The 10115-nt window shown below is 41.1% G+C and overlaps 1 protein-coding gene across 1 annotated transcript; it reads left to right on the top strand.

Moving 5' to 3' along the window:
• Window positions 1–400: 400 nt before the first annotated feature.
• LOC306912993 (uncharacterized protein) lies at window positions 401–8979 on the top strand. The gene is made up of 5 exons (XM_079489482.1): window positions 401–515; window positions 2239–2282; window positions 2617–2712; window positions 4843–4925; window positions 6687–8979. The coding sequence occupies exons 1-5, from the start codon at window positions 429–431 to the stop codon at window positions 7769–7771; spliced, it is 1395 nt and encodes a 464-aa protein (XP_079345608.1). The 5' UTR covers window positions 401–428; the 3' UTR covers window positions 7772–8979.
• The last annotated feature ends 1136 nt before the right edge of the window (window positions 8980–10115 follow it).

The following is a 10115-nucleotide window of genomic DNA, read 5'->3' as shown; positions in this document are numbered from 1 at the left end:
TGTATGAATTGATATAACTGAACTATTATTAATTGTGCTTATACAAAATCTATTCATTTAACATTATGCATTTATATTCAATTCATGTAACTCAAGTCTTATCAATAATGTAATTTAAAAACCCAATGAAAATGAGTTCCAGTGAAAACTCCCAGGGTCCCATGAAACCACGCCTCTCTCCGAGTTGCGCAAGAGAACTCCGAATCCCAGAATTCCCTGGTGCTCACTTCCTGCAAACGCCCGGGATTTTTTCCACTCGTTTAAAATTTGAATGCTGCAGTGCAGACAGTGAAAAACTAAAGGCTGGTTCAAGTCGTTTGCGAGACATTATAAAGGTATTGTGCTCTCCCCTTTCTTCTTTTTTGTTGTAAATGTGAAGTTAAAATCAGTGGGTTAATAACATTGTTCGATTTTAGAGCTGCATTTTGATGGGGGGAAATTGTGTTGTGGGCTATGTGGCCGGCCAAATGTTGTTTGTTTTTTCTTTGCGCGGGCTCAAGACACATGAAGTTAACGTGAGTCTAACTGTGCCAAATATAATGATAATACTAATATGTCAAATGTATACAGTGCTTTTCTTTGTACATTATGTCGTTTAACAAAGTCGACCCAAACGGCTTTATTTGGCTCTCATGCTAGCCTCGGTACTTTCGTTCACATAGGCTACTCTCATGCTATCTCAGTGTTTGCATGAGACCCCATTTTGGGTCGCTGGTAGGTAGTAGGCTAAGGTGTATGTGCTCTGCTTTAACTGTTAACTTGTTGGTGTACGTGAAGCATGTAAAGTCAGTAACGTTGCTATATTTGAGAGTCTGTGAAATTATTAATGGCGCAAGCATCATGCTTACTGTTGTTTACATTGTAGGTTATTAGGCGCCGCATTATTACTGCCCTAATTAACGCTATGGTTAAAAACGGGAATGATACACACCATGAGCTGACCATAGACATTAGACAATATCCCCTTTACAGCTCTCTTTATTTAACGAATATAATTCGCCACAATAGGACTGGACAGAAAGGCTGTTGCGCTGCGCTCCAACCAGCCAGCAGCTCGCACAATGCCCTCTCCACGGCGCGCACCGCGGCGAATGAACAACAACAACACCACCACCACCGTGGACCCACGTATGAACTACATAGTTTATAAGAAATGGCACGGCGGCCATCCTTGCAGGCAGTGACAGTAACAGAATGAGAATCCTGTAACCTGTTATTTTGGGGGGCCATTAGCCCTGAAACATGACTGTCATGCTCGTGAAGTACGAGCGTCATGTGAACCATGGAGCTAGGGGGGCATCAACAACAGCCTGTTGATGATGAATGTTACTATGAAACTTAAACAATTCATTAAACTAGTACTCACCTAATGACGCAGCCACGGAGGATCTACCATGTTTAACGTAATTCCAAAGTGTTTAGCCTACATTGTTTAAGTCAAAGACGCATGCGTTTTTTGGGCTTAAAGCATGTTATTATTATTCCAACACCGGCACTGTCATGGTAGCTGGCTACAACCGAAACAACTTCCTCTTCCTCTTCAAAATAAAAGCTACTTGTAACAATACTTTTATTTCTTAAGTGAACTTACAGGATGTAGTAGACGCAGGATAGTAGGCTATACTATGCGCTGCGCGTTGGGGCTTGGGAAGACAAATCACACAGAAGGCAGGAGAAATAGACTCCGTGGGCAGTCGGGGCTTTATTATTTTTAAATCTTGCACACAAAATGAACAGGGACACATTATAGTAACGGGATTACTGTTTTGAAAAAGTAACTAAGTAACAAACTACTAAATTGCAAAACTAACTATTCCTTACCAATAAAAGTAGTCCGTTACATAACGCCGTTATTAATAGCACCATTACACCCAACACTGCATATTAGTCTACAGACCGCCATTTAATGGCATTTCTATCTCTGGGACCCCCAATTTATATTGTAAAATCAATGTTAATTTTACTCAAGAGTACAAAAGGACTGGTTCCATTTCCATAATTTAGCTGGGGACCCCCTGGAACTCCCTCAAGGACCCATGGAGTGGACCCCACTTTGAGAACCAATGGTTTAATACACTCAGATAGGACTTTTCTGTTTGGTTGGATGGGCTGTCAATGGGAAATTTTATCTAGGTACCACATCGCTGGCAGAGGTGTGCATGTGGTCTTCTATGAGGCCAGTGCAAAATTATGTCTTGTGGCAACTGAGAACAGCTTGTTGTTTTTTTCCCCCTTCAGGTGACCCAACTAGAATTGCTACTGTCCAAGTGGTCGAACATATTGTGAGTTTGAGGTTGGATCAGCATTAAACATGTATGTAGTCTTTGCTATTCAGTTACAGCTGAATAGCAAAGTGTTAGCTTTTATCGTTTATTTTTGGTGTTTACAGCATGTATTATAAGTAAACATTTTAATTTCAAACAGGGGCTGCTGCTGTCAATGGGAAATTGCACCTAGATGTGTGCATAAGGTCAATTAAGGCCTCATACAATTTAGGCATGGTACAGCATGTATATGCAGCCTAGAAATGTCAAACAAAGTTGTTTTTCATCTGAAAATATGTTTTGTGAAGCATGACGGCATGTGTTATAGCTACGTTGTCTTCTGTGCCTCCAGACACTGTGGCAATGTGAAGAAGTGTGAACTCGGGACAACCAGGGCTACCATTCTGCGGCAGTACCACTTAGAGCTTTTTGGACAGCTGCATTGTTGGTGAGTTTGATGTAATTTAATACAGTGGTTCCCAAAGGTTTTCATGTCAAGGACCTAAGGACTATTTTTAAATATTGTTTGATTCTGTTGTCTCCTCCATCACGCAGTGTGGTCTGCTGCCTCCTCCTCATTCTTTTCCAAAACAATATTTAAAAATAAATGGAAACAGTAAATGAAAAACCACGGCCCCCTCACGTATTAGAAGGACAACATCAGTCAACATGGTTTTTGATGAATCTAACATGTTTAAAATAGAGTTTGAAGTTTGTATAGGGAGGGGGTGGGGCAGCTAAAATCAAATACTAGTAATTACTGAATCGAGCGACTTAAAAACTGTCTGAGGTGTTCACATAAGCCTGAGTAGACTGGATGACTAAAAGATTTTTTGAAAGTGAAATATCCCTTTAAAGGGGAAAACCACCCATTTTCAACATTTTACTATGTCATTAATATACCTTAGAGCTGTTGTGTGGAAATAATAAAAAAGTCCCCCTATTCTGAGTTTCCTAGAACTGTAATTATGAAAAAAAATCATTAACATGGTGAAACACATCTTGATGACATCATCGAGATGTGTTTCACCATGTTAATGATTTTTTTCAGACCTCAGAGTGGTGAGTTTTGGATTAAACATTTCTGTAGTCTTTGCTATTCACATTTACAGCTTTAAAAAAAAAGATGGGCTATCTATATGGTGACGGTCATGCGTTGATTCTTTTTTATTTATTCATTTTTAACATGTAACTATATGAAATCTTGGAACTCTTGAGCAGCAACAGTCACCCAACAGTAACCAATGGACGGGTGAATTGTTTTTGAGGAAAAGAAAATTAACGGAAGTAAATATATGAACTCGGCAACAAAAGTTCGGAAACTTAACTTTGGTTCATTATTTCTCCACTTTAATAATACCAATTGGTATTTTATTTTATATAATATTAATCTTTGATTAGTCACCTTTACAACGTGGTATAGATTGTAAGGATCGGATGTTCGTGGAATGAGCAACACAGCTAAACGTGTGGGTAGCTCCTCCAAAACATTTGCCAAAAAGTGGTTGGTATTCCTTGCTTTCTTGCTTTGAGTTGCTTAGTGGATTGGATGATTGCACTCTCCCACAGTAATAAGGGAGGTAAAAGCACATATTGGTCATTTTTTCACTTTATTAATTTTCCACTCAGTGTTAGGGAACTCAGTATAGCGGGTGGAAGATCCAAAAGCAGCTGCAACAGCTTGGCACCATGCTGGTCACCAAACCTAGCCACATTTTGTTGTGGGATGGCATCCCATTCCTCAGCCATATTGTGTTGCAAGTCATCCAACATGGTTCTGTTGGTCGCTCTAGCATGTACAGCACATCCAAACTGATCCCACAAGTGTTCAAATGGGTTGAGGTCTGGACTCACGGCAGGCCATTCCATCCACTCTACTCCCAAATTCTGGAGGTAGGCTACTTAACTCTGTGAAGATACTGGCTCTGTAGGGGCGAGTGTTGTCATCCTGGAGGATGGCGTTAGGGCCCAGATTCTGAAAATATGGGATAGTGGCTCCAGAATCTCATCCCGATATCTCACTGCATTTGAAATTGCATTCAATGATGACAACCTCAAGTTCTGACTGTTCTGACTTGCCTGTGAGAGAGATACTGCCCCATACCATGCCAAGCTGTTGCAGCTGCTTTTGGATCTTCCACCCGCTACTGAGTTCCCTAACACTGAGTGTACAATTAGTACGTGTGAAAATGGCCAATATGTGTTTTTTCCTTATCACTGTCTGAGAGTTAATTCATCCAATCCACTAAGCAACTCGAAGCAAGGGTTGAATACCAACCATTTGTCATTTTGGCACATTTTTTGGAGGTGTTACCCACACATTTAGCTATGTGTTGCTCATTCCACGAACACCCGATCCTTACAATCTATACCTTGTTGTAAAGGTGACTAATCAACGATTACAATTATATAAAATACAATACCAATTGGTATTATTAATAAAGTGGAGAAATAATGGACCAAAGTTAAGTTTCCGAACTTTTGTTGAGTTTATATAACAAAAAAAGTAACTCTGAATTGAAGAGTTTGTAGTTGTCCGTTCAGGATATCAATACTTTCTGATCTCATCTGACTCCAGGCTTGAAGTGAAGATGGACTCTCTCAACGCCACCTCAAATGATTCTGCTCAACAGAGAGGACCCGATGATCACCAAGACCTCTGTAAGTTATACTTACTGTGTCTATATGGATATACAGTATGCCATAAGGATGTTTTTTTTTATCTAGTCATTTGTTTGTTTTGATTTATTTTAGCATTGACTACCAGTTTTGTGTCTTTTCTAGAATATAAAACGATTGTGGAATCGAAATATAAATGGATGCTAAATTGATAATTAGGTACATTGGCCCTCATTTATCAACCGTGCGTACGCCAAAATATGGGTGTACGCCGAAATTACCGCAATTTTCGGCATTTATGATTTGCGCCAACGTTTGATTTTGAACTTGAGCCAGGACAAAAACCACGTCTGGTCGGGAGCTGTCGTACGCTTTGTCCTCACCTGTTTTTCTGTCGTAGAACAGCGGAGCAGCATTGTTTGACCAGCTGAGAGGCTGTCGCAGGCATCGAAACATATGTATTCACTCCTAAAATGTTTATATAAAACTATGTATAATTATGGGCTAAATGTAAAAAAGGAAAAAAAAGTAAAGGAATACATCAACGATGTGTCTTTGTGTCATATGAAATTAGCAGGAGATTTCCAACTTTACAAGCAAGCAATTAAAATCGCGCATTTAAAAACAATGTTGCAAGTTAGATGCGTAAGCCATTTAAACAGTGTTTTGCATGATGAGCGCATACATGCGAGGATTTGGGCTGTCTGTGCTGAAATATTTCCATGGAGAGTATAGTGCAGCGCTGAAGCTGCGGAGAGTCCCAACTTGGGTAGCCTACTGTAGCCGAATCTACAGCAGGCCGATGTCTTTCTGGAGTTACAGTATGTGCAATCTCCTCCTCGTTTAATAAACCCGACGCGTCGCTCTAATGCCAAATGTGCCGTGGGAACGCATCGGAGATAGTATAGCCTAAGCCAGCCTGCAGCCCACCACACCAACACCACTGTCCAGTGCCACATGAGGCTATACGGTTTTGGCTGCAATATTCATATAATTGACAGTTGACAGCGAGGCAATTTAAATAGACTGTCGGACGTGCATGGTCAATTGGTCACGGTGTCACGGACGGACCACAGTGATAGAGAGAGACAGACAGGACAGGAGATGCACCTTGCAAAACAGCAGCGCGTGCGCGCCTATTTGTTATATAATTCATGGTTCACAGGTTCAGGTTTTCGTTCACTAATATATCTTGTTGTATATTAAATGAATAAAGACTTTAATAATTTAATATACAACTAACAACACAGTGACAGTTGCTTGCAAATTGCGATATGTGCGTGCGTGCGTGCGTGCAGGGGGTGAGGCGTGCAGCAAGGGAAGCGAAGCGAGAGGAGAAACAGACAGGGTAGTCCTACAGCTTTATTTAATTCATGCAGGTTTATTTATTTAAGATACAACAAGTTGCGTGTGCGTGCGTGCGTCTGTGTGTGTGTGTGTGTGTGTGTGTGTATGGGAGGGGGCAGCAGAAACTTTTTTTCCCCTGTAACCATGGTTTCCAGGTCGTATTGCAGTTGTTCATGTCGCAAAACCGAGGGCGCGGCTAGATTTTATAGGGCGTGCCAGATTGATTTCAGCCGTCACATTTATCACTGCTAGGAATGAAATTAGGAAGGAACAGCTGTCTGCGATCACTTTGTAAATGCCGACCCGACGTGGGTGTACTACGAATCCTACACTCGAATTTGGGGCAGAATTTCCACTCGATTGATAAATGAGGGCCATTAACTCTACACTAGTTTTTGCCATTTTTTTTTGCCAGGAAGGCCTCTAAACAACATTTCCCTTTTCTTTCCAATTCAGTGTTGCATCAGTCTGGCTTCCCTGTTCTTCCAGAGGTGAATGAACAAAGAAACCTGGCTAAGAAAAAATGCCACTGCTGTGATCAGTGTGGAAAACGCTTCCCTACAATGTCCAAACTTAAAAAGCACCAGAGAATTCACACTGGAGAGAAACCCTATGGATGTGATCAGTGTGGACAACACTTCCCTACAATGTCCAAACTTAAAACGCACCAGAGAATTCACACTGGAGAGAAACCCTATGGATGTGATCAGTGTGGACAACACTTCCCTACAATGGGAAATCTTAAATCACACCAGAGGATTCACACTGGAGAAAAACCCTATGGATGTGATCAGTGTGGACAACACTTCTCTCAAATGTCCAGCCTTAAAAGCCACAAGAAAATTCACACTGGAGAGAAACCATATGGATGTGATCAGTGTGGCCACCACTTCTCTCAGTTGTCCGACCTTAAAAAACACCAGAGAATTCACACTGGAGAGAAACCCTATGGATGTGATCAGTGTGGACAACACTTCTCTAACAAGTCCAACCTGAAAAGCCACAAGAAAATTCACACTGGAGAGAAACCATATGGATGTGATCAGTGTGGCCACCACTTCTCTCAGCTGTCCGACCTTAAAAAACACCAGAGAATTCACACTGGAGAGAAACCCTATGGATGTGATCAGTGTGGACAACACTTCTCTCAAATGTCCAGCCTTAAAAGCCACAAGAGAATTCACACAGGAGAGAAACCCTATGGATGTGATCATTGTGGACAACACTTCTCTGACAAGTCCAACCTGAAAAGCCACCAGAAAATTCATACTGGAGAGAAACCCTATGGATGTGATCAGTGTGGACAACACTTCTCTGAAATGTCCAGCCTTAAAAGCCACCAGAGAATTCACACAGGAGAGAAACCCTATGAATGTGATCAGTGTGGGCAACACTTCTCTCAAATAGAAAACCTTAAAAGACACCATAGAATTCACACTGGAGAGAAACCATATGGATGTGATCAGTGTGGTCACCGCTTCTCTCAAATGGCACACCTTAAAAAACACCAGAGAATTCACACTGGAGAGAAACCCAAATGATCGTGATGTGTGTGGAAAAGCCTTTGGTATATATATATATATATTTTTTGTGACCATACAGCTGTATGTATAGATCGATTTTGTTTAACTTGTTAATGGGTTTTCTTATTGGACATTTTTCAAGACATTTTAAATTAGACACATTGTCTGTGACAGGGAAGAAATTAGTGCACATAATCACATTTTGTACATGTGTTGTAAGTATGGATGAAAAAAAACGTGTTACAAAATACATATTGTGTACGTTCTTATATATTATGGCTACTGCAGCCATTGGTCAAATATATGAAAGGGGTATTTCACAGTTTGGGGCCATTTTAACAGAAGTCCATATACAAGCTTCCCATTGTATTTTCAAACACCATTTTAACCATGTTAGATTCATTGAACATATCCTGACGAAGACCCGAAGGGGTCGAAATGTTGTATCCTCTTCTCCATGAAATAAAAATGTTTAGCTCAAGGCCGGTGTGCGAACTACATCTCCTTTCATCAGATGAATTGAAAACACCCGTATTCTGGTGACTGATTGTCATAATGTTTGCGGGTGAGTGATTTTTATTACTTTAAATTCATTTTTTGGTACAATACTTTTTCTACTTGATGAGGCTCTTTTTATTTCCTTTTTTTAATATTTTTTATTTTGACATTGCACTTTGACATCACAAGATGTATTCTCTCTCTTTCCTACTCGGATCATGTTCTCAAATGGCCACTTATCTGGTTACCATTTCAGATTTGTCTCCATTCCAACTGAGAGAGAAATTAGCACACATTTATGAATATAGGCCTAATGTATTTTATAGTGATATATGTGGTGTGGTCTCGTGGATATATAGTCCATAGCCATATATTTGCAATATTCTGTCAATTATTACACTATATTTTGGTCACGGTGCTAAGATGATCATGGTTGGTGAGAGACATGTCTCCAACATGTCTCTGAGAGCAATCACCTCGGAGGTTCTCAGTGAAGTACCCTGGGGCTAGGCATTGTTCTAAACTGTCTGAGGTGTAGGAGACAACATTAGTATTCTTTTTTTCTCAAAGAAACCTTCAAGGATGTTTGTGAGAGACAGCTATCTCTCTGCCAAACGCTGTATGTAATTCTTAACCACACCTATAATTCAACTCTGTCTATGCAAAAGTACTATATACCATGTCATGTTGTAAATGAAAGGGTTCAGTTTTAACTGGCCGCGTGCTGCGGTCAGGAGCTCCTGAGCTCCTGCTCAGGGCCCACGGCGAAGCTCTCTCTGTCTTTGGTTTGAATAAAATGGTCAACTCTGGGATCTCAGTTCACCTCTCTGCCTGTTCTTCATCCGATCATCTGATGTGTTGACTACAGTTTGCTCCTCGAGATGATTTTCAAAAAGGAAACAACGCTGCTACTCCCCCTCCCCCACCTGCCCCGCTAATGGCCCTGCTGTAGACTGCTTTGTCTCTGCCCAGGTGCGGAATGTTGTCACTGATGGGCTCGTTAACAGTCTATTCAACTACTAGTTGAGTTGTTGTGGATTACTCTCCTCACACTCTGATACAGCAGGACATGGAGAGGTTAACCATAGTTGTTACAGCTCAGTAGAGTTTAATTTCCCTTACCAAGTGAGGAATATAGTCACGATAGTCAAAGCAAAGAGATTTAATGATGGCTACATGTCAATTTGCCATTTTGGATATTTTTGATAAAATAATGATGATTAATGGTTAATGATTTTAACTATTTTAGAGTGGTTTATTGGGTCTTTTTTCCACCTCATACCAAACGTCTTGTAGCCTACAACTGTAATACAAATAAAGTCAATTTATGTCAATAAACAGTCTAGTAAACAAAGCCAAGTGAAACTGTAAGTCAACGCACGTGAGCTGCAATTGGCCACGGCCCTCATCAAGTCACCTTTCACGCAATGTGGCCCTTGCCCAAAAATGAGTTTGACACCCCTGGTGTAGCTCATGTCATCTTCTCTGTCTTCAGACTGCCTTATGGTGTGCCACACTGGACGGGTTGTCCAGTTAGGTGTTACACGGAGGGCTTGAAGAAGGCCATATGGCCAATAAATGCAGAAGCTGCGCCAGCCTCGTCCTCAACGTCTCCAAGTCCAAGTACTTCCAAGGTCGATCGTGGACTTCAGCACATAATGGGAGGCGAGCTCCCCGTGCTTGTTCGGCAGCCTGATGACAGGAGGTGTCGTCAGGCTGGTCTCAGAACTTTGCTCTTCCCTGAACGCACATGTGGATTATACCAGCCAGGGACATGTGACTTGGATTTACCTCTCCTTTGAACCTACCTGTGGATTATACCAGTTACAAGGTATCTTTGTAGTACCTCATGGACCTAATCTGC

The sequence above is a fragment of the Electrona antarctica genome (assembly GCF_951216825.1).
Source record: "Electrona antarctica genome assembly, chromosome: 20".
NCBI classification, from domain to species: Eukaryota; Metazoa; Chordata; class Actinopteri; order Myctophiformes; family Myctophidae; genus Electrona; species Electrona antarctica.
This window is presented reverse-complemented; position numbering and strand designations above follow the sequence as displayed.